Raw genomic sequence first — 24,364 nt, 5'->3', positions numbered from 1 at the left:
TTTTGTCTCTTCAAAGCCACCGTTAATAATATTGTTCAAAATAATGTATTTTCTTATTTATCTTTGCTCAGCCAAATTGCCTATCTATTTTCCTCCTGAAGCATGACCTAGCATCACAATGTTGTGTTTTTGCAAGACAAAGTGACATGTGGCCATGTGCAGCTTGTCAAACTTGCTGTAATCTCACTTCTTCATAAACACAGGCCATAAAGACAATTAAGGGTACAGCTAACAGTCCCTTACAGTCTCTGACATCAACAGTAGTTACAGTTATATACACAGTTCATATAGATGCAAGAACACAAGACAAAAATACATAATTTAGTAGTTGAGTCACCAGTGATCTAAATATAGATGTTCTGTATAGGAATCTTCTGCAGGGCGCACATGTTGAGCCTTTTACTGATTTTATCTGCATCTTCTTGTCCTTTTTTTGTTTTTTTATTCTTGCAAGTTCATCACCTCATCACCATGGAAACTTCCATACATCTCCACTGCAAAAATAGAGTCAGTCAGATTAGTAAAAATAAACATCAGCTCAGCCTAATGTTTCATTACCGTCCTGGTGGCAACTAGGGATGGTAACTGGTGACTTGGCAGCACAGAGAAGTTCCCTTTCCGTTGATCAGCAGGAATGGAAGAAGCAGGAATACACTTACAAGAATCGCATACTCTTTCCCATCAACGATATTGGGGAACACTAAAGTATTAAATGCATGAAAGCGCACACACACACACTAGTGTTGTCACGGGACTGGAATTTCTAACTTCGAGACAATACCTTGAAAAATATCAATATTCAATACCATTTTTGATACCATGGGGGGAATGTACACAACATTGATAATTAATAATAAATAATTACTGAATTATCTTATCAATTTATCTTAGTAAGTAAAGTTACTAGTACTGTGTGTTAAGCAGACCAGCTTCAGTTAATTTACTTCTGACCTTGGTCAAAGTATTTTCCTGTCAACTGAAACTGTGCTGTCTTGAGATTCCTTAGGTCTGAGCGCTCTGAGGGGAATTAGCTTAGTTTTGAGAATTATAAGTGTCTGTTAGGCAAACAACAGGACAACTATCTTATCAACAACAGTTTACTGGGCCATCTTGTTTCATACTTTAGTGATGTTGAAAGGGGAGATGTCTCCACCCTCTCCAGGTTCCTTATAAAAGGACGGAGTGTCGGTCCTGCAGGTGCTCTTTCGTTAGCACCGCTCTGTACCGTCACTTTCATTTGGGCTTGCTTGTTATCTTTGCCAGTAGCCAATCACAGCACAGTAGGACAGGACTCTGGCTGTGAGTGACAGGAGGCGGGGCTGTGTGGGCACTGCAGCGGTGTGTGTATAAGCTCTCTGTCGGGAACAAGAGAAACTCATCTTCAGGATTGATACTGAGGAAATTGAATATTAAAACAGTTCAGAATTGATATATAAAAAAAAAAAATTTGTGTCATGGACAACACTAACACACATATTTTTAAAGTGTGAAGCACTAATAACCGCTATTTAGAAGTTGAAGGTTCTTTTTATTTTTTGATCCTGGACACTCCATCTCTCACCTACTTCTCATATTATCTATGATTCTCTGCTACCATTCTACTTACTTACTTACTTTTTCACAATCTCATACTTTTTCACAATCTCTCTACTCCTTGGGTCTTTGCCTGCACTAATTGGACACATGGGCACAACTTCCAAGAAGTTGCCATCTATCGTACAAAACACCAAGGCTAATGTTTTTGGATTCCAAGAGCTACGAAAAAAGGATCAGTTATTACCCAATTCCCAAATTTGTGCATGGACTGTACATGTAAAGCTTTCCAGCTGTCTTTTCAACTAATTTAATACATCATGTAAACTTAAAAAAAAATCTAAATTTTGGCTCCCTATAAATAAAATGCATATTATTATGATTATAATGTAAAATCATCAAAAGGACTTAGTCTGTAATGTTTCTGTATTATATTTACCTACCCTAAGTGTAATGTGAAGGGTGTCACTCACAGTGATGTGACCACCAATAATTATCAATTGACTCTGCAGTTCCCCTCAGTTCAATCAAGAGTTTTAGCATCTTTATATGGGGGTAAATCAATGTCAGTCTCATCGTAAATGCACTTTTTTTGTGACTGAGTCACAAAAAAAATTATATGTAAACAAAACATGATCCAACTCCATGATCCAAAAATAGAAATCAGTGACTTTTACTTGAAAACCAGAATTTGATCAATGCAAAATGATGCGTTGGCGTGAGAGGGTCATTCTATTTGTAGATTGTTTGGCATTTGTTTTCAGAATTGACGCTACTGTTTTGTTGTTTTACAAATTTCAATTTCTACAGAAGCACTCTTCCAAGATTGAAAATACAGGTTTGACTGTTTGTTTGCAATCCACTGTTTTAAGACATGCGTTGCAAATTCTGTACAATGCTCTGCATTCAAGTGTCAGATCTGTATTTGCAGATCAATTTGTATTTGTTTATAAGTCATTTTGACACTGGTTTACCAGGGAGAGTGCGACTTTGATTCACAAATGTAGTCAGACAATTAGGGGTATTGCCTCTTTGTGATGTCACGCCCTTCAATAAGCCCTTCGAAGTAGGAGCTGAATTGTGCAATTGTCAATTACAAATTCAATTGGGCCAGGAAACCAGGAAATGTAAATGGGACAGACATTTTCAGCAGCCTATTTAAAGCCTTTTAAGAAATGCTTTTAAGCATTTGGAAATGACAAATTGTAAACTAATCCAAATTAATATATTACAAGATAGAAAATAAGAAGTACCTGCCAGTTTAGAGTTAAACTGACGTGTTTCATTGTCAAATTTACATTTCAGGGTTGACAGATCTTAAAAAAAAGCACTCAATTGAATCAATAGCTAGATGTTTAAACAACTAGGCATGGTTGGAACTCACAGGAGAAAACATTGATTTGGAAGAACTATGATTGCAGTGTTCAATGTTATGGGGTTTTTTTGTTGCCCTTATAACAAGTTGTTTTTATTTATTAGCTGTTTAAAATAACAAGACAAGGTCCCAAAGCCCTTTTTCTTACTCAGGAATTTTTACAGATGTCTTGAGTAAACAAAAACTAGGCCTAACTGGACCATATCAGGTAAGATGAATCTTTATAGAGCTTGTTTTATCAAGTGTGAACAAGCAATTGAACAGGTGTACCTACGTACCTTTCAGGGGTTCAGGCAATAAGCCAAGTAGGCTACATTACTATTGCAAAAAGAACGTACATATGAAACACAAGGGTATATGTATACATGCGGTATATAATGTTCTAACACATTTCAACTCATATTTCAAAGGGCTTTTTGAGAGGATGTGACATCAAATAGATGCAATACCCCTGATTTACTGACTGCATTTGTGGATCAGTCACAGTCTCCATGGTAAACCAGTGTTAAAATGATTTGTAGACAAAAACTAAGCGATGTTACGGTGGATGTGGGTTGAACAGGTTGAAGGACCCAAATGCAGGACGCAAGGCAGAGGTGGTATGGTTCAAAATGTGACTTATTTAACAAACCAAAAGCGAGCACACTTGCATACCGAGTGGCTGAGTCCATAAAAAGCCAAATGAGAAACGAAACCGTAATCCAAAACACCGGACAAGACTGAATCCACAACTGACGGGGAGTAACACCAACAATGACCAGACAAAGACTGAAGAGAAACACCAAACATATATACACCAGGGACTAACGAGCAGGGCAGGAGTAACACAGGTGACAGACATGAGACTAACGAGACGCAGGCTGAGAGAGAGCAGGGGAAAACAGAGAGACTGACATGCAGAGGGATACTGGGGTAACAGACACAATATAGGTTACTGAACACTAAACACAGGCCATATCACCAGAAGTAACACATCAGAAATAAACAACTCAGACACGAGCAGACTAAACTAGAATAATGCAGACAAGGAACCTGAAGTAAACACCAAAACATGAACCAAGGCACAGGACTGGGAACAAAGAGGAAGAACTAAAACGCAGGAACAAGAGCTAAGATAAGAGACAAGACATAAACTACTAAGGACAAGGAACGAGAGAAACAGACAAATAGAAGGAGACATGAAAACAATGGCAAAAACTCAGAAAACCCACAGGAAAAAATGGAACTCATAACAAGCGATCCACAAATACACAGATTTGACACTTTAACACAGAATATGTATGCATGTCTTGAAACAGTGAATTGAAAATACAACCCACTACTCATAGTATTCAGTCACGTGACATGCGCGGTGACCTGAAAGGCAAAACAACAGACCAAGATAGCGGCTCACACTGCGACTCCCCCGTAGAGACCACGCAAAAGCAGTGAAATATCACCTTTCAACTTAAGAAAAAGGGAGGGGGACACATTAGCATTAATTTTGGCGTCGTGTTTCTGGCCACCTGATGAATAATTCCCATATTCACTTCCCTTTCAGCTTTGTTTTGGTCTAAACCATACTATGGTTTGCAGCTAGTCATGCCACGTCTGTCTTCTGTTTGGTTATGGGCAGTATACAGTAGGTTTATCATAGGTTGTTTGCTTAATACAGCTGCCTGGGTTTATGAGAGCAGAGTTTGCTTGACAATGAAAACAATTTTTCACAATGTCAATATATAAAAAAGTAGAGCCAGAGTCTGATGTGATTTTTTTATTTTTTTATTTTCAGGATGCACCGCAGGAAATGTGTTTATTATACTGTGTGTTGATATGTTGCAGATATATTTCCCCTATGTCCTCAATACTGTGTACTGTAGATGATACTGTGTCATCTTTTAGTATAATGTGGAGGGGTTGTAATTTCTCTACCTGCCTCCTCTCTCCTATGTCTATCCTGCCAATACCCATTTACCTCCTTTCAACTTATCCTCCTATTTCCTTTCTTCCTGGACATCTGACCCCCTAAAATTATTTTACTTTATCTCCTTTTTCACGTTCCATCTCTCTATTCTCTTCTTTCCTCTTCTCTTCCTCTCACCCATCTTCTTAAATTCTCTAATAACATCCTTCTCCTCTAATGTCACTCTTTCTGCATCATATTCCAATCTTCTAATTGGCCCCTCCACATTATCCCCCTGGCTCTCCTTTTACCTCTTCTCCATCTTTTGCTTAACTCCTCCTCTTCCATCTTTTTTATTCTTCATACTACAATCTTCTCCTCCCTCTTTCTCTACAGGAGCCATACCTCCGCTCAGTTTGCGAGTGCTGTAGTTACCGATTAAACCCTGACAACCCAGTCCGTTTCCTCAACCTGCAATGTGAGAGTGGAGAGAGTGAGCCAGTCGTTCTGCCCGTCATAAACAGCTGCGAATGCACCAGCTGCCAAGGTGGGGAATAATGAATGTGGCAGAGTGGATTTGTATGTGTGCCTCTCATGTCAGTGAAGCTTTTAAATATATGTAAAAAATATTTGCATGGGACGTTTGCATGTTTATACACTCCAGGTTCCCATCAGACACAGAAGACTGGTATGGAAGTGCTAGGTATGTTCCAAACAGGTAAAGTCAGGGAGTTTGATTAAAAAAACATACATACATACATACATACATACTGTACATACATACTGTACATTCAGTACTGTGCATACATCTGCATACATCAGGTGTGGAAAAAAAAAATGCTGTAAAGTAAAAATGCTTTCAAAAATAGACATGTTTAATAAATTTTATTCATCATTTTACAAAATGCAAAGTGAATGAACCAAAACAAAAATTAACTGAAGTCAATTTTTGGTATGACCAACCTTTGTCTTCAAAACAGCATTAAATCTTCTAGGAACACATGCACAAAGTTTTTGACCACCAAAGGGTGGTCACACCAAATATTGATTTGATTTAGATTTTTCAGATCTTCTGTTCACCGTCTTAGAAATTTGTTAATTGATAAATATAATGCATTAACATGTCTATTTTGAAAGCATTCTTACTGGACAGCAGTTTTCCACTCATGCCTATAACTTCTCCACATATCGAGAGGCATATTGCATTTTATCGATCTGTTCTTCAAATGTGTTTTTACTTTGGAATATTTGGCAACATGACTAAAGATTCATAACCATGATCAGCACGTTTTGCCATTTGGACCACACCCCAATCAGTGATGTCACATCAGATGTTAAAAAGACTCAAAAGACTGTGGTCATTTGAGTCAGTGTACTGGGCGGTATGCATCGCCAATGGTGTGAAAACCCACTGAAATGAAGTGCAGGTGGCACGTCCATGTAGTATGTTACATTAGCTCAGTTGTTCACACACCTCCATAGTCCTATAAGATGCAACATCCCTTAATCAACACCACCGTAAGTTAATTGTTCATTTTAGGGATTTACATTTTAAGTTATTTAATAATATTACGGGGTGGTGATGGTGCAGTGGATAAAATACTATCTTTGGTGTGAGAGATGCAGGTTCAGTTCCCCACTGTGACACATCCACCAATGATGTGTGGAGGTACGTTAGGTCTGTGAGTGTGAAGAGAACTGAAGGAGGTAGATTCAATAAGTGAGTGACACTTAAATAAGGTGGAGACTGAATTATATATTAAAACGATGAAATAACATATAACATAGTAAAAACATGCCCCTAAAACTGATCTCCCACCCACCCCCGCTCCCCACAACCAACTCAGGTATAAAATATATATCAGTATTTTCTGCTGAGTTCTGCCTAAACAGTTGCAGGTAATGTGGCAGATGTAGCATAACCAATTGTGTCTCAAAGTGAAGTGGAATAGATATCATTGCCACCCGGCTCAAACTGGCACCATGCTGGTAGTTTTTGGAACAAACCCATGTGAAATGCCAGCTGTAACATCACTGATCGAATGTGGCCAGTGTTGCAACCAGTTTGAAAATTTTACCCCATATAAGGCAGCTCAGTAAGTGGCTGTTACATTCAACTGTCATGTCTGTCTCTTCCACTTCTCTCTCAGCACAATTTCTCAGTCACTTTCTATTAACGCTAGGCCGACACACACGCGGCCAACTGACATACATCATTTACACAGATTCACACACACACTCTAATCTTAGTGAAACATATGTTTGCCCTTGCCTACCATGAATAATTCAATCTAGGATCCCACCTCTGAAGTAATTATGTGGTAATCCATTCATCAACATGGATAATTGCCTTGGTTAACTGGATGTAGCCACATACGACACAAAACACCCCCAACTCTTATTTCCCCCCAGCACTACACTTGCGGACATCATGTCTGACAGATTTGGTCATTTACAGCAATCAATCTTTGATAGTGTGTTGTCGCTCTCACACACACTTACACTTATCAACTGCCACTACAGGTGGTCATCTGGTGCTCTCTCTTCTGACATACACACACTTATTAAAGACACAAGACTTGACATGACATACATGGATACAGTTTTACACTGCTGTTGGGATTTTGTTATTTATATACTTTGGTTCATGCATTTCACATTATAAATGCATTTCATATAATTTGCTGTACATTTGCAGTAGATTTAATTTAATAGATTTTTTAAGACAGTTATATGGAAACGCAGATATCCCTGAATATATCAAGTCATGCTGTTCAAACACATGCTATTCTGAATGAAGATAAAATGCTTTACAGACACTCAATCTTTTATCCTGCAGAGGAAGCATTTTACTTGGTTGTTTGATGCATGTGTTACTGTATTACAGAATATAACAGTGCAGTTATGATTCCATTAGTCTCACTGTTCTCACTGTTCCTCTTCTTCACAGGAGGTGACCTGTCCAGACGCTGAGCAAGTATGTTGAGTGTGTGTGTGTGTGTGTGTGTGTGTGTGTGTGTGTGTGTGTGTGTGTCTGTGTCTGAGTGTGAGAGAGAGATAGTGTGAGTGTGTACACACACTGGAGAGATCAAGAGCAGGATGAGTATGAACACCAAGCCAAATGAGAGTGCCACAGTGATGGATCATCATTTTGCATGGATGGAAGATACCCTGTTGATTTACACATCGCTCTGTAGTCCTTAGTCATCATATGACTGGATGCCACTATTGCTCATAGAGTCCTGTTCTGAAACTTTGTTTATTCTTCAGCCTGTACAGCCTGTTTTCTACTGTATATGTATAGTAATATTAAGGGACATATGATTCAATCCAAGTAAGACCTATTATACATTAAAAAATGTTTCATTTATATGCTTTAAGAAAATGTCTGTGTACCAGCAGTCTTCTGTAAGTTGGAGTTTACTGTAACTGGGTAGATATTCTTACATGTTGCAGTTTACAGTACAGTTCTAATGGACTGATCAATAAACATTTTCTACACAAGGAGAATACTGTCAGCTGTCGGTCTTTTAAAGAATCTTTTTATTATCAATTGTTTTAAAAATGTTCTGCCTTTTTTCCATCACATCTCTTGGAACAGCATCATATGCAGTAATCAGCAGAATGTGGCAAAACTCCCGGTCCCTCCCATTTCCCTTATTTTCTCCCAACGTCAGCGTCTATTAAACTCAATTGATTTAAAATTGAAAAATAACTAATCAACATTATTGACTTTTATAAAACAAAAGAGCCCATCTTCAACCCCTTGTAAGGTGTACCATTATATTGATATTTAGTCATGAACCAACGTGTCATTAAATGGTTCTAGATTTCCTCATAAACAATCAACACAATGTGTCTGCCAACTGTGTGTGGATTATCACTTTCCAGTTCAAAGCAATAAGTAGCCTTGCTTTGTAATGTACACATATCTATGAACTTATAAACTCTCTAATTTAGGATTGGGGGGGTATACAGGTTAAGTGAAAGTAAAACACATGAGGGACCTTCTAAGGGAGTATAATAAAAAAAATCCAAGATCATATTAACCTTCCAAAACTCCTTCCTTTATATTAACATGCAAGACAAATATGAGGAATATTTTATTAAATAGGAGTTACATTACATCATCCAGTTGTACCGAAGCAACTTAGTATTAATTGTTTGTGTCAGGTTTTAGTTGTACCTGATATAAGCCAGTTTCAAATAAATGTGCACTTATGATACATTTTTCCAAAGATGAAAATGGGGGTATTTCCTACGATTTATCCTTTGTGGAACGAATAATGGTTCTCTGGAAATGTTATACTGTTGTATGACGTGATATTTCTGATGACAGAGTTTAATTTGCTGCTGAACAGTTTATTCATTATAAAAATATGTAGCTTTTAACTGGTGTGTCAAAGTGATGACTGGAGCCTTTTCACTTCCTCTATTCAGACATTAAGACATCCTTAAGCAACTACAGTCAGCTTCATATATGTGTCTATCTTTGTGTGTGTGTGTACATTTTTGTGAGTACTGTAACATACAGAACGAGTGACAGACTGGGATCTGTCTCATCTGTGACAAGAAACTGTCTGCCCTTTTCTTTTCCTCCTTCCCCTCTCCTCTTACCCTTCTAGTCTCCTATATCCTTTCCTCCTTTCTCCCCTCCTCCCTCACTCTTTTCCTGACTAAATAAGGGTGTTGAGAGGGGAAGGCTGGCCAGTGTACCTCCTCTAGCACTCAGCTGCTGTAGTAAACGATGCTGGATGTAATAAGAGTAAGAACTGATGCATTTTTAATTCCCACCAAAATGTCACATTTTGATGTATAGCTCCTCAGGTCTCATCTAACTGCAAGGCTGCCATTCATCATGTCAAACCAAACATTGAACGCTGGAAAAGGAATGCATTAATGCTGATATGCAGGTCATTTTGATAAATGCATCCAGCAGGCAACAGTGCTGCTTCAGCCCTGTATCTGACAGAACTAAAAAACAAGGAAATTTTACACAGTCAAGGCCAGTTACTTCCCTGAGATAGATAAGAAGAGGCTCTGAGAAAGCATGAAGTTGCCATGCAGAGTGAGAGCTTTGTCCACTGTTGCATTCAAGTGAGGTCAGAAAAAAACACATACGTAATAACTGTCATGTAGCTATCGAACAGGAATAGGCAGTATTTCTGATAAATACATGATTACATACAAAATAGAATTTTGTCATTTGTATTTGATAGGGTTGAGAAAAATCATATTTTGTACTTTGTTTTTTTTTTATTTTAAAGTTTAAAATACTGTAAAATAGTTTGTGAGATATCTATCTGATGACATCATAAAAATGCTGCCTCTGATTGGTACCTCATTTTCCCAGACTTGTTGAAGTAGCAAAACGTTTTTTCCAACAGAAACGATGGTGCCTTGAACACCCTATTGTGTATGCAAGCGAAAACATTACAAACCAGTGCAAAACGTTTTGAGATTGAACTCCCCAGAACAATACATTTATCCAGACCAGAATAAGGTCAAGGGGAGAAAGGTGTAAGTGGCCAGCTTTCCATAGATTTTTAGCATAAATTCTTACAATTCTTAACAGTTCCTCTTACAGTTTGGTGATGGTAGTAATAGCCTAGACTAAATCGTTTACCAACTTACATAGGCTAATGTGTAACTAACTATTTGACCTGAGTAGCAGCCCTCACAGTTGACCTTAGCTTGCTACTTTCAGCCTATGTTTAGTTTCCATTGGTTTTGCAGGAAAAAATGTTTCAGAGTAGCTGTACAACATTACTTTATAATGCCTTGAGATGTTAAATGCGCACACCTGTGGGGGCGAGTTCAGTGTGGACAAAACGTAGCAAAACGTTTTTTTCACGTTGGAAACCCCTGGTGGTCGACCCATCCGCCACCGGTGTTTGTTGTAGCTTAGAACTTCTAGTCAGGTTTAGAGATATGAGCATGAAGAGGCTGTAGCCTATGAGGAGAGACGTGCATGAAAGAAAGGCAGACAAATAATAGAAGAGTTAAGGCAGTCACACTGGTGGAAGCGGAGGCTACTGCACTTCTGAAATGCTCACATTGTTTGTAGCAGCATTATTGAAAAATATAACTGATCCCTATCTTACATGCAGTTAAGTCAAAAGACTGTCGACACAAGACACTGTTCTACAAATGAGTCATTAAACTGTTAGTGAAACGTTAAACTGTTGGTTACTTTATTTCTAACCTAAGAGATCACAGGAGTATGTGAGTAGGCTATTTGATCTGTTAACTGGTTGCCTGTCAGATTTATGCATCATTTGCCAGAGCTGTTGAAAAGCTGTTGCTTTCAAACATTGTCCACTTAATCAACTGAGTCAGTGCACTGAAGAAGGGATAGGCCGATAGATAGAAGGTTTGTGAAGTGATTTCATGGATCATTGGAAAAAGTATTTTTGAATTTTCTTTGAAACAATACAGTAGGCCTAGTTTATTTTGATACATGGAGTGGCTGCTGAATTTTCTAGTTTATTTTGATAGCTATTCTTAAAATTAAGATATTTTAAGTTGGTCAAAGGCTGTAATAGGCTATGTAGGTTGTAATGTGACAAATAAATCTACCTTGTTGTACCTTTTGGACTACCTTGTATTTGGTATCTTATTTTAATATACATTTTGATGTATCTTTGCCCGTCAGTGGATTCAAATGTGTCTACTATCTAGAACAATGGTTGCTTGATTTCCTGAATAAAAATGAAAACGTTCCACACGATGTCTCGCTTACTATTGATATGACTGTTCCTCATAATTTATGCATAAAGATAGCATAGAAAACGTAATGGACAAATCATCCATTTGTGCCTCAGCACAATATCCCACAGTTGTTGAAGGCATCATCCCCAGCATGACGGAAGGGGGGAACCCCGACGGTGTGACGTACATGAGCTGCCTGAGTGGTGAATCCCCATCCAAGCCTGAAACACAATAAAGCAGCTTCACAACCGGATTTCCTCGGCATTTATGACATTCACCGATTCAGGAAAAGCAGGAAAGACGCTTCACTTCAGTGCGGGTAAATGTTCTTTTGTGGGGCATGGAAATAGGCTAGTTTTAGTTTTAGTTACGTAGGCCTAATTTAATTACAATAGTTTTCCCATACAGGTAAAACAAGACAGTTGTTCGATAGCAAGCCGAACAACTGTCAAGACCAGCCGTTTGTCTGCTGCCTTTCAGAGCACGTGTGCCTGCGGTGGTCTTACATGGGGTGTCAATTTTAGTCCATTTTCCCCCCAACTGTAACTAATGCTCCATTTTTGTCAGATAAATAATATCTGTATTATTGATACTCGTACCAATTTTGTAGGAACAAGACACCCCAGGCTCTACTTTAGGAACCTCAGGTGTAGGCTAATATTGTATGCGGAAAATTTGGGTAGGCTAACTGATAGCAGTAACGTACTTCTTTATCTATTATGCTGAAGTGAGCACTCCTGATGAGCAAAGGGTTAAAAGAGGCGCAGCTACATGCCGGTAGAGCGAGCGTAGCGAACAGCGAGGAGGAGGAGAGATACAGAGAACACCTCCAAAAAAACCGATCTACGATTTAAGGTGCGGATCTGCGCCCTGCTGGGTATTTAAAAAAAATCAGCTTTGTGTTCCCTCTCTCCACAGTTAAACACACAGAGAGTCAGAGGCAGAGAGTGGAGATGGAATGAAAAACAAATAAAACGCGCAGCTGAGCGCCCCAAATATGGCTCCTACGACGCTCGTCGGAAAGCTCGCCCAGTCCGCTTCACAGGAACGGGCTGTAGTGCACGATGAGAGGTCTACTGTGCTCCACCGAGTGTGAGACCAGGAAGAAATATCACCTGACAGGCGGCCCTCCCCTCGGGGGACAGAAACAGACACCATTGCTCCTCTCAACCTGGAAACTGGAGGCTGGAAACGGCTCAGTTCTACCGTGCGTACAGTGCGCCTCCTGTCCAGAGCTGGCTTCTCCTCACTTTCTCCAGGAGATCCATTACAAACCTTTCGTCTTTCTGGCCAAGTTGGGCAAACTTGGGCCCCCGGATTCCTGTCAGAGAACCTGTCAGTGTTGAGTCCCCATGCAGGGAGCCCAGTAAGCAACGTGCACTCGACTGCGGGGACTGGAAACGCATCTTCGGTGTGATATAATTAAAACTCTTGCAAAGTCTTTTTAAGTCTAGGGGCCACCACAGCGAAGATGCCGGTCCGGAGGGGCCATGTGGCTCCGCAGAACACCTTCCTGGACACCATCATCAGGAAATTCGATAGTCAATGTAAGATCATTGTTTTCTTACCTTCTGTGGGATAATTTACATAATCTTGCAGCCTCGCAGCTCACTTTAGTAATTTGTTGACACAAAAGCTGGTGTGGCATTCTACTGATGTAAGCTTTCAGTTAACATTTTGTTTTCCAGAATAAGCTTTAATAATTATGTTTGTAGATGCATCGTTAATAACTTTAGCAAGTCACATAGTGGTGCAGTGATGTTGTAGCAGCTGAGGTGACAAAATGTGTGATAATTAAAAAAATATGATCAGAAATCAGGTTAAAAACCCCGAACAAACATGACTGTTCACACCATAATAACTTGCATCAGTGTGATACTTAGATTGACTTTAGAGGGATTTATTTTTCACCACATTCATTTCTGATGACAACATGAACAGCTTGTGCAGATTTATTTTTATTTGGGGAAATCTGTTATTGGGACCCTCCAGTTGCAACAGTCATTCAGGAATGATTAGGGCACAAATGTATTATATTCAGTGGTCACAAAGCAATCCAGTATGGTACTTAAGTTTGTTTTTGCAGATCCTCTCATGCTTTTGTCACCTTAAGTGTCCGATGCTGCTGCTGTCTTTACTGATTTTGTCAGAAAAATCAATCTGCAAAAAAAGACACACTTAGATGCTTTTGGAGGCATGGGATCTATTATCTTTAGCTCAGCTGGTGTGGATATGTAAAATAGTTTTAATACAGGAGCTATTTGACACCTCCATAAATCTATCCCTGTACAAATGCTTTTCAGACATAAAACTATTATATACATGTTTGCCTTGGAAGAAATATCAGTATCCTATCAATTAATCGGCAGCAAGTTATAAGATAAAAAAACAAACATATCTAAGCTACTAAATTTTTCATAGAGTCCAGGGGCATGAAATCTGAAGCTGCTTATATTTCAACATACACAGCCTTCATCCATCCTCTCTTCCCTGTGGCGCGTTATATTTGATGCAAATCATTCATGTTTTTTTCCATCAGTGAACTGGCAACCAGACTTCAAACACACATCTGCAGCCACAACATCACATTTCCTGCAGGAAATCCACCTCAATGGCTGATGTAGAAGATGAGGAATGATGATAGTTGTGGTGTGAGGAAAAGTGGAGGATGTGTATTGTTAACATTTTGGAAGTTCAGATTTTGACCTTCAAGCTGATGCAAGAGACATTTATTGTAGGGTTAAATGCAGTTTTTAAGGAATCTTAATGTCAAGTACTCCCCTCAGGAGCAGATAAGAGCTGAAGTGAAGTATACCGGGGAAGAAACACAACTTTTAACCACACTGTAACTCTTGAGGTACTGCTGGCTTAATGCTGAAAAATATGCTGCTTGACTTCCACCATTCACCATATGCTATTGGGTGGAGCATTTTACAAGGCTGCTTTGTAACAACCAAGAGTCCCGGCAGAAGGAGAGCTTCAAACGAGGTGTTATAAGGGTGGATTTGGTGCCAAAACACTGTTTCCTGACACAGAGGTGCTGAAAAGCGACTCCACACAAGTGAAATCAAGTTGAATAATTGCGTTGGAATTGGGTAATTAACATTAATCCCACAGTACTTATTTCACCATCCTAATAAGTGTGGATATCTCTGCAAATGTGATCACAATCTACTGCTAACTAGAATCTTTAATCTTTCTTTCCAGCAAATTAGCATTGGTTCAGCATGTGGCAGGAAGCTTCTGTAGGTGATGGTCATTATTTATAAAAGGAGCACTTTAGTGTTACTGGGGACCATAACCCACCGCTGAAAGGCAGATAACCTCACATCATGGTAAATGGACTGTACTAGACAGTGCTGCCTAGTTTTAAGACGAGTACATCTAGTCTTCTGACCACTCAAAACATTTTACACTATATGTCTCATTCATCCCAGGTGCCAGCAGCTCATTAGAATCACCCCCCCCCCCCCCCACCACACACACACACACACACACACACACTGATGGCACATGGCACAGCCTGTGGAAGCAATTTGGGGGTTCAGCATCTATCCCAATGACACTTCGACATGCAGACAATTTCAACGTGTGGGCTGGGGGAAGCCGGGGATCAAACCTCCGATGTTCTGATTAGTGGGGGACACTATCTCTAAGCTGCCCCATATCAGTGCTTTCCAACTGTTATCCCAGTGACTCTGCTGCTGCTCAGCTGCTTCTGATATTTAGGTAATTTCTTTGTACAAAATCAAAACAAACCTTTTAATAGATATTCCAAGCCACAGTCAAAGTTATGCTCCATTTCTGGGGACCTCCCTTCTCCCTATTCTAAATGGACCAACATTCCGTAGGCCACAATCAACTCTAGCTCACATTTTTATCCAAAGCGACTTATAATTGCTATATATGTCAGAGGTCGCACACCTCCGGAGCAAGTAGGGGTCAAGTGTCTTTCTCAGGGACACATTGGTGTCTCACAGTGAGTCTCTCACACCAAAGACAGGGTGTTGCCATGGTACACTGTACCAGTGTAGAATGTAAAGTTAGGCACCACAAGACCTCTATCTTATCTGGACAGTGGTAGATTCTATTTACATCTCGACAGCAATCAATAATTCAAATGCTGCAACACTAAAACTGGGATCTGTGGCTGTCACTGGACATTTGGTCCGAAAGAAATGACTGGCTGGCCTAACTGCCTGTCTACCTGCCCACCTGTGTGCACTCTGCCTGTGTATGAAAATGTGTTTTAGGGAAATGGCTTTGGAGGGAGGCCTGAGGTGAAGTGGTGGGATTTTTTTTCGGTTGAATACAATATCTACCTGTCTGTTGTTGTAGGGGGGACCCCGAATTGTCGAAGATTTGTGGTTTTGATAGGAGGAGCCTGATTTGACTACCAATCTCACCGTCGAATTCTCGCAGAGGCAGTATAAAACGAGGATCATGCCCTTTTGGCTATGTGGTGGTGCTTAATGTCTGATTTTTACATAGAACTACCGGTTTTTGTGGTCCGCGGACTAGAAAGACGTACAGTACAGTCCATTTAACAAGTTAACAAAATCCTCTTTTGTGGTTATTGAACACATGAAAATCCAACCAGTTTTTGATTTTCAGAGTAATTTGGTAAAGCATAAGGTGTTCAACTCCCCTTTCTCAAGCGGTGTCCATCGCTATCCCTCATTCCCTTGACCCCAGGCCCACACAAAGGTTGCAATAACTGTTCCTATCCTTCATGTCAATTATTTTAAATTCCAACATCTGCAGCACAAGCAACAACCTCTGAATTATATATAAATATTATAATGTTGTAATATCAAATCAATCCTGAGAGCAAGGCTTGCTCAGCCTGGATGGCATTTAATTTGTTGTTCGTGCATTTGCCCATATCGTGAAGCTATGCTAGCCGCTGCTCTAGATAGCCGTTAATGTACGTTGTTTAGAGTGCATGGATTGCATCAAAGTCAGTAGCACAAATCCCCAACAAATGCTAACTTTGTGGGGGCACCGCACAAACTGGATTTAGTCAGTCTACCCACGTATGACAATGATCGTGATGACATGGTGTCTAATAGCTGTAGGTAATGGACTGGTCAACCATGGAGGATACCTGATGCGTAGGATCAGGATATGATTAAGGAGAAAACTGTGGGCGTATGTATCTATTTGTTTTCACATAACAAATTTAGGAAAAAGGCAGCACACCAGTGGTTAAGAAAATCACTTTAGTGAATTTTTATTTTGGATATAGACTATGCAGTGTGCTCACTGCTATCGTATAGTCTGATTGTTTAGCTAGTCCATTAGCTGAAAATATATAAATATAAACATGATAAAGACATGAGATGATTCTTTATATATTTTATTATATTTTACAAACGTGGCACCTTTTTTCTGTAATTGCACAGACAAGCACCTCCAGGCTGCATGTCGAAATGTCCTTGGGCAAGATACTGAACCCCGAATTGCCCCTGGCGGCTGTTCCGCCAGTGAATGAATGTGTGTGAATGTTAGTTTCTGTTTGTGAATGTGACTAGACTAGACTAGAAAGGCGCTATACAAATACGGAGCATTTACAGGTGTTGAGGACCTCTTGTGGGCCCTTTTTTCACACTTTTATTGTTACGAAAAAGTGCAACGGGGTACTAAGTGGGTGGAATCAGCAACATTACAAAATCCAGATTCCAGAACATTGCAGAGTGGTCAAAACTCAAAGTATTTACAAATTAATCAACCAGGAATGTGCGATTGCATATGACGTGACGGGAGCATCAATTACCGTAAAACTTTAATTAATAACCGAGTCCCAAATAACCGCCTACCTCGTTTACTGGCCTGATGTGGGAACACAGGTCTCCATTAGACACCTGGTCTGGTTTTTATAGATGTTCTTTGGATGTATAAAACCCCTGTGGGGTTGCCCACTTTAGCTGCTTCTAAGCTGCTTAGATTGTGCATACAAATATTTAAGCAATAGCTCACGACAGGCCGTGGTATACGCTTATTATATCACAGTTAAGGGCCATTGTTCGGCCCGATGCGGTTACCTAGTATGGCAAAAAGAAAGTAGGCTAACAGACGCACTACAATTTGACTTTATTTCATCAACAAATGTTTCTTTATGAATACAAAAAGTATTCCCACCAGGCTGCCGGTAGGCTACATAGCACATGAAGGTTGCCTAAGCAACATACATCAAAGGCTGGAATTATTAGAACTATTTATTTATATCTGTTTGCACGTTGCTGTTTGTTGTCCAGTCACTAAAAAACTGAGTCAGTAGATGACTTTGGTTACTTAAACTTCAGATTCAATGCAATGTCAGTGCATTCAGTGCAATGTCACCACATAAAAAGACATAACATAAAACAGACAAGCAAATGCCACATAAAACTCAGTAATAAAACACTGTACAATAAAATCCATACATAAGATGTAAAGTGCCTAATTTAAAGTGCTGTGTTTACAGTGATCACAGCTTGGGGAAAGAAACTGTTGAAATGGTGATCAGTAGAACATTTGACAGAGCGATACGTTCTCCCTGAGGGAAGCATCTCAAAGAAGGCCCCTGCAGGATGGCCTAAAGCATCATTAGCAAGTTTTAAAGCTCGATTCAAAAGTCTAACTTTATATGTAACCTCCAGGAGCGGCAAAGTACAGCCAATGATCCTGTTGGCTGAGCGAACCACTTTGTTCAAAGCCTTCTTCTCTTTCAAGGTGAGATTACCAAACCACACAGTAATACAACTAGTTAGGACACTCTCAATTACACAATAGTAAAAGTTCAAAAGAATCTTAGTATTTTGAGTGAACTCTCGAAGCCTACGTAAAAAGAAGAGGCGCTGTCTTGCTTTCTTAGCAATATTAGTCGTATTAGAGCTCCAGTTCAAATCATGCGAAAGAGTCACACCCAAAAATTTACATTTCTCAGTAATCTGCACATCGGAATCATGGATAGTAATAGGCACTTGATTCCTATTGTGACAAAAATCAATAACAAGTTCACACGTTTTTGAAGTGTTCAAAAGCAAGTTATTTTCCTTGCTCCATTGAACAACATTCTCCACCTCCTCGCGACAATGAGATTCATCGTTTGAACTAATCAGCCCAATGATAGTTGTATCATCGGCATATTTGATTATCACATTATTAGCTTTGGATGCTTCAAGGTCATAAGTATACAGTGTGAACAATAGGGGGCTCAAGATACACCCCTGCGGTGAACCAGTGCTTACATACAACTCATCTGAAATACCACCATTGATTTTGACCCTTTGTGGTTGACAAGTGAGGAAATTAAAAATCCATTTACAAATGGCATCATCGAGTCCAAGACATTTCAATTTGTGAGAGAGCTTTGTTGGGACCATTGAATTAAAAGCCGAACTGTAGTGTTATGGACGTGGACAGGGGGGTCTGTAGGGGGAGGTCCTTGGAGGAGAGCCAGACCTGCTGCCCGGGCCGGTAGGCAGGCGCAGGGGTTCGGTGGCGGTCTGCCAACTGGCGGTTGCGGGCAGCGGTGCGCTGCAGAGCCGCCCTAGCCTCCCTCCAGATTCTGCGGCAGCAGCGAAGATGGGCTTGAACTGAAGGGACCGCGACCTCTTCTTCCAGTGACGGGAACAAGGGGGGCTGATAACCCAGAGAACACATGAACGGAGACATACCAGTGGCGGCGCAGATTTGGGAGTTGTGGGCATACTCGATCCAGGGAACGTGGGAACTCCAGGAGGTGGGGCTGCGGTATGCTACACACCTGAGCGCTGCTCCCAGGTCCTGGTTGGCTCGCTCGGTCTGCCCGTTGGTCTGGGGGTGATAACCGGAGGAGAGGCTGGCGGTGGTGCCGAACGCGTGGCAGAAGGCCTTCCAGACTTGTGAGGTGAATTGGGGGCCCCGGTCAGAAACTATGTCCAGGGGGATGCTGTGGAGGCGGAAAACATGGTCTATGAGAAGGCGAGCAGTCTCCAGAGAGGTGGAGAGTTTGGGTAAGGGAACAAAGTGGGCGGACTTGGAGAAGCGGTCAACCACTGTCAGGATGGCAGTGTTTCCATTGGAACTGGGGAGGCCGGTGACGAAGTCCAGGGCAATATGGGACCAGGGGCGACCAGGGAACGGAAGGGGGCGGAGCAGACCGGCGGGTGGTTGGTGGGATGGTTTGGCATGGGCGCACACCTAACAGGCTGCCACAAAGGTGCGACAGTCCTTGTCCATGGCGGGCCACCAGAACCGCTGGCGGAGCAAGAAGAAGGTGCGAGCCATCCCTGGGTGGCAGCTGAACTTGGAGGCGTGCGCCCATTGGAGGACCTGGGAGCGGACGCTCGAGGGGACGTAGAGGCGGTTTGGGGGACCGGTACCGGGATCCGGGTCGGTGGACTGGGTGCGGCGAACGGCTGATTCCACTTCCCAGACTACGGAGGCAACGAGGCAGGCACGAGGTAGGATGGTGTCGGGGTGGTCGGAGGGGGTGTCTGGGGAGTGAAGGCGGGAGAGAGCGTCTGGTTTGGTGTTGCGGGACCCGGGGCGGTAGGAGAGGGTGAAGTTAAACCGGTTGAAAAACAGGGCCCACCGGGCTTGGCGGGAATTCAGTCTCTTGGCGGTCTGGATGTAAGAAAGGTTCTTGTGGTCAGTGAGGACTAGAAAGGGGTGCTCAGCCCCCTCAAGCCAGTGCCTCCACTCTTCCAGAGCCAGTTTGCGAGTAATTCTCGGTCTCCCAAGGAGTAATTCTGCTCCGTGGGAGATAGCCGGCATGAAAAGAAGGCGCAGGGGTGGAGTTTGGTGTCTGTGGGGGAGCGCTGCGACAGACAGGCGCCTACGCCCATGTCTGAGGCGTCCACCTCAACCACAAACTGAAGGGAAGGGTCGGGGTTGGTGAGGATGGGGGCTGAGGTGAACAGGGTCTTGAGGCGGGAGAAGGCTGCAGCGGCCTCTGGAGACCAGATGAACGGGACCGAGGAGGAGGTGAGGCGGGTGAGGGGGGCGGCAACCGTACTGAAGTTGCGGATGAATTGACGGTAGAAGTTCACGAAGCCGAGAAAGCGCTGTACCTGTTTAACGGAGGTGGGGGTTGGCCAATCTGCAACAGCCTGAATCTTAGATGGGTCAGCACGGAGGCGCCCTCCCTCGATTATGAAACCAAGGAACTGGACAGTGGGGGTGTGGAACTCACATTTCTCAGCTTTGACAAAGAGTCTGTTCTCCAGCAGCCGCTGCAGAACTAGACGGACATTCTCGACGTGTTGGGCTGGGTTGCGAGAGAAGATCAGGATATCGTCCAGATAAACGAAGACGAAGCGATGGAGGAAGTCCCGGAGGACGTCATTGATTAACGCCTGGAAAACTGCGGGGGCGTTGGTGAGATCGAAGGGCATGACTAAGTATTCGTAGTGACCTAGGGGGGTCTTGAATGCGGTTTTCCATTCGTCCCCCTCTCGGATCCGCACCAGGTGGTAAGCGTTTCTTAAATCTAGTTTGGTGAAGATGGTGGACCGAGAGAGGGACTCGAAGACTGAGTCCATGAGCGGGAGAGGATACTTATTCTTTATGGTGATGGCGTTGAGCCCCCGGTAATCGATACAAGGGCGGAGGGTCTGGTCCTTTTTGGCGACGAAAAAGAAGCCAGCCCCTAGTGGAGAGGAAGAGGGGCGGATTATGCCGGCAGCAAGAGAGTCTTTAATGGGACACCGGCTCGAGCTGACAGAAGACAGGACGCATGACAGGAGGCGCTCCAATTCCTGATCCTCCCCCGCGACCAATCGATGTTAGGGTTATGGGTGGCTAACCAGGGGAGACCGAGGACCAGGGGAGCGGCAGGGGAGGTGATTAGGTGGAAGACGAGGGACTCATGATGGTTTCCGGACCTTACAAGGGCTAATGGCGGGGTGCGATGGGTGACGGTGGTGAGGGTTTGGCCATTAAGGCCTGTGGCGTGAAGGGGGGTGTCGAGAGAAACCTGGGGCACCTTGAGCTGACGAGCGACTTCCCGATCTAAAAAATTTTCGTCAGCACCCGAGTCGATAAGGGCCCCGAGAGAGAGAGTCGCGCTCCCCCAGGAGAGGGAGGCGTCGAGGAGAGTTCGCCGATGGGGCGAGGGAACGCTGCTCGCCAGTTGCCCCAACCCTACTGGCGAGCAGGTACTTTTGGGCGCACAGGACAGGAGGACAAGAAATGGCCGGGCTTACCGCAGTAAAGACACTCACCGGCAAGGCGGCGTCGTTCGCGCTCCTCCGGGGAGAGGTGAGTGCGGCCTAACTGCAATTTCAAAACAACAATAAAACTCGTTTAATTTGTTTGGCAAGGATAGATCATCATTAGTAATGGGTCCTCCTTTAGGTTTCCAAGCGGTTATAGAATTTAACCCTTGCCACATACATCGTGGGTCCGCCTCCTAGAAATGTCCCTCTATCTTAGCTCCATAGGCTTGTTTAGCAGCTTTAGTTGCCCGCTCCAAAGAATATCTGGACAACTTGTAAGCAGCAGCGTTACCAGCTGTTGTATTTTCCTATTCACATCACCATGTACCACGGGTTCTGACTAGCATTTTATTACCTTTTTTGGAACACAGCAATCAATGCAAAAGTCAATGTACCCAGTCACTGCATCACAATACATATCCAAATTATCTGAATGGAACACAGACCAGTCAGTAGCATCAAAGCATCCTTGTAGTTTCACTTCACTCTCCTTTATCCAGCACTGAACAATACATGACGAAGGTTTTGATTGTTTACTCCTCTATATATGTAGGAAGAAGTAACACAGAGGAGTGATCTGATTTTCCAAAGGCTGGTCTGAGACTAGATTGATAAGCAGATTGATCCAGGACATGTACTCTCCTAGTTGGATATTTAACATGCTGATAGTAGTTGGGAGAAACAGTTTTAAAATTACTCTTACCTACTTATATGATAATATGCTGTGATTCTGTGTGCCAGCGGCTAGCAGTGCGTAAAATAATAACACTTGCAGAATTGCGTCTGTCCTTGAGCAAGTCTTTTGAACAGGCTATTGAAACTTAAACTTTGTTGCAATATGGCAGACATCTGGGGCAAGTAGTGGACTACTGTGTGTGTAAATGCTCCGTATTTGTATAGCGCCTTTCTAGTCTTTTCGACCACTCAAAGCGCTTTTACACTACATCTGCATTCACCAGTTTTACACATTCATACACTGAGCCTAAGTGCTCAAACAGAAACTAACATTCCCACTCATTTATATATGTTCATACACTGGCGGAACAGCCGCCAGGGGCAAATTGGGGTTCAGTCTTGCCTTGTCTTGTGTGTGTGTGTGTGTGTGTGTGTGTGATGGAAATATTGAATCACGTAATAAGCAATGATTTATCTCTGTCTCTCTCTATCGCTCTCACTTTCTCATTATTTATATATTTATCTCTGCCGGTAAAATGCGATCTGTAGCATATCAGATCTGTATCAGATCACATTTTAATACCAGGTGTAAATGGGGCGTGAGACCCCCACGAAGCTCAGATTATAACCCTGTTTGTCACGGAGTGATACGGATCTGTGCAAAGGAATTCGACGTCATACCCGTTATATACGCTCATTATATTGCTACTATGAACCAATCAGATTGCTTGATTTGAGCTACTCATTTTATAATAATGTTTAAACTTATGATCAATATGTCAGTATGGACATGCTACACATCGTTACATCGGTTAGATTCTCCACAATTCAATCGTTCAGTCCATTTAACAAAAACAACTAGCCAAAGTCTAATTCATATAGATTTATCAGTGTAACCGGCATGGTACAAGAGAAAAAAGTGCTGACTCCCATTACTATTATATTATTTATATTCCTTTAGTCTGTAAGGGTCCACCGATCAAAAGAATCAAAACAGCTTTTCATAAAAATATTCCAAGTTGTGAATACTCTCATGTGAAGTCCATCGCTCGCTGTCTGCTAACTTCTCCCACACTTCACTCATCATGCACCATGTTGTTGGGTATGTTTGTTTTCGTTACCTTGCTGCCTACAAAATAAAAGCGCATAAGCCGTCTGTCGGAGCTAGATCAAACAAATTTGTGTATTTGATATGGCTGTCCAGTCACAAGTTTCTATTTGATCATGTGACAAGACGACAAGACTTAGCCAGGTGAAACCGTGTGAAACACAAAATTGGAATTGCAGAGCACACTTGCAAGCCAGTAGTCATGCCATTCATACATAAAACATAAAAAGTTGTTTCAAGAAGACACATAAGATAAAAAAACTTTTACCACATTACGACTTAAAAGCTCATGAAGACACCTAATCCATAAAGACTGCACCGCAAAGCTCCCAAATAAGATTGTTTTGGATTTTTTACTAAGGACATTGTCACAAAGATTCTGCTCAATGCAGGGCTTGTTGGACGACGTTCCAATAGGTAAGTAAACGTTACACGTGCTTTTCCCAGGGATTTGGTGTGGCTGCTGTGCTCCTGTTTAAAAGGTTGTTATCATTTAGGGGTCGCCGCCGAGCACCTGTTTGTGTGGATGTGTTTGTGGGTATTAACCGTGTGTGTGCCATAGCTGGCCTGTTTTCAGGACATGGTGTTGTTTTTAATTCAGCAGCTTTTCTTTCTTATTTACCATCTCTTGCTTCTCTGTTGAAGAGGAATGTGGTTGCTGTGATTCGGGAGGTTAGTTATTGTACAAAAAAAGATTTTCATCATTGTGCATACCTCCCTTACACTCAGCTTGTCAGTTTGTAGTGATGTTTCAGGATTTTGACAATGACAGCATTGGCCATGGCCAGGCTCCTTATAACTTCCTCTCTGACTTCTGTACTTTACATTAGTCTAGGTGACACATTCCGACTCTAAAATCCTTCTCATGATGGTACTTTAGATTGCTGAGCCCAGGC

The 24,364-nt window shown here is 42.0% G+C and overlaps 2 protein-coding genes across 2 annotated transcripts in view; both read left to right on the top strand.

Annotated features, from left to right (window-relative positions):
- LOC123980270 (SCO-spondin-like) overlaps positions 1-8,300 on the top strand; it is a 114,966-nt gene extending 106,666 nt beyond the window's left edge. The window contains exons 83-84 of the mRNA XM_046064590.1: positions 5,187-5,337; positions 7,741-8,300. Of these exons, the coding sequence (XP_045920546.1) occupies positions 5,187-5,337; positions 7,741-7,763 (174 nt within the window). The 3' untranslated portion in view covers positions 7,764-8,300. The remainder of the gene's footprint in view (positions 1-5,186; positions 5,338-7,740) is intronic.
- Positions 8,301-12,424: 4,124 nt separating this feature from the next.
- Positions 12,425-24,364, top strand: part of kcnh2b (potassium voltage-gated channel, subfamily H (eag-related), member 2b) — a 340,415-nt gene continuing 328,475 nt past the window's right edge. Inside the window, exon 1 of the mRNA XM_046062123.1 lies at positions 12,425-13,048. Within this exon, the coding sequence (XP_045918079.1) occupies positions 12,973-13,048 (76 nt within the window). The 5' untranslated portion in view covers positions 12,425-12,972. The remainder of the gene's footprint in view (positions 13,049-24,364) is intronic.

This window comes from Micropterus dolomieu, linkage group LG01, assembly GCF_021292245.1.
Source record: "Micropterus dolomieu isolate WLL.071019.BEF.003 ecotype Adirondacks linkage group LG01, ASM2129224v1, whole genome shotgun sequence".
Taxonomy (NCBI): domain Eukaryota; kingdom Metazoa; phylum Chordata; class Actinopteri; order Centrarchiformes; family Centrarchidae; genus Micropterus; species Micropterus dolomieu.
The sequence above is the reverse complement of the archived record's forward strand: the minus strand, read 5'-3'. Positions and strand labels throughout refer to the sequence as shown.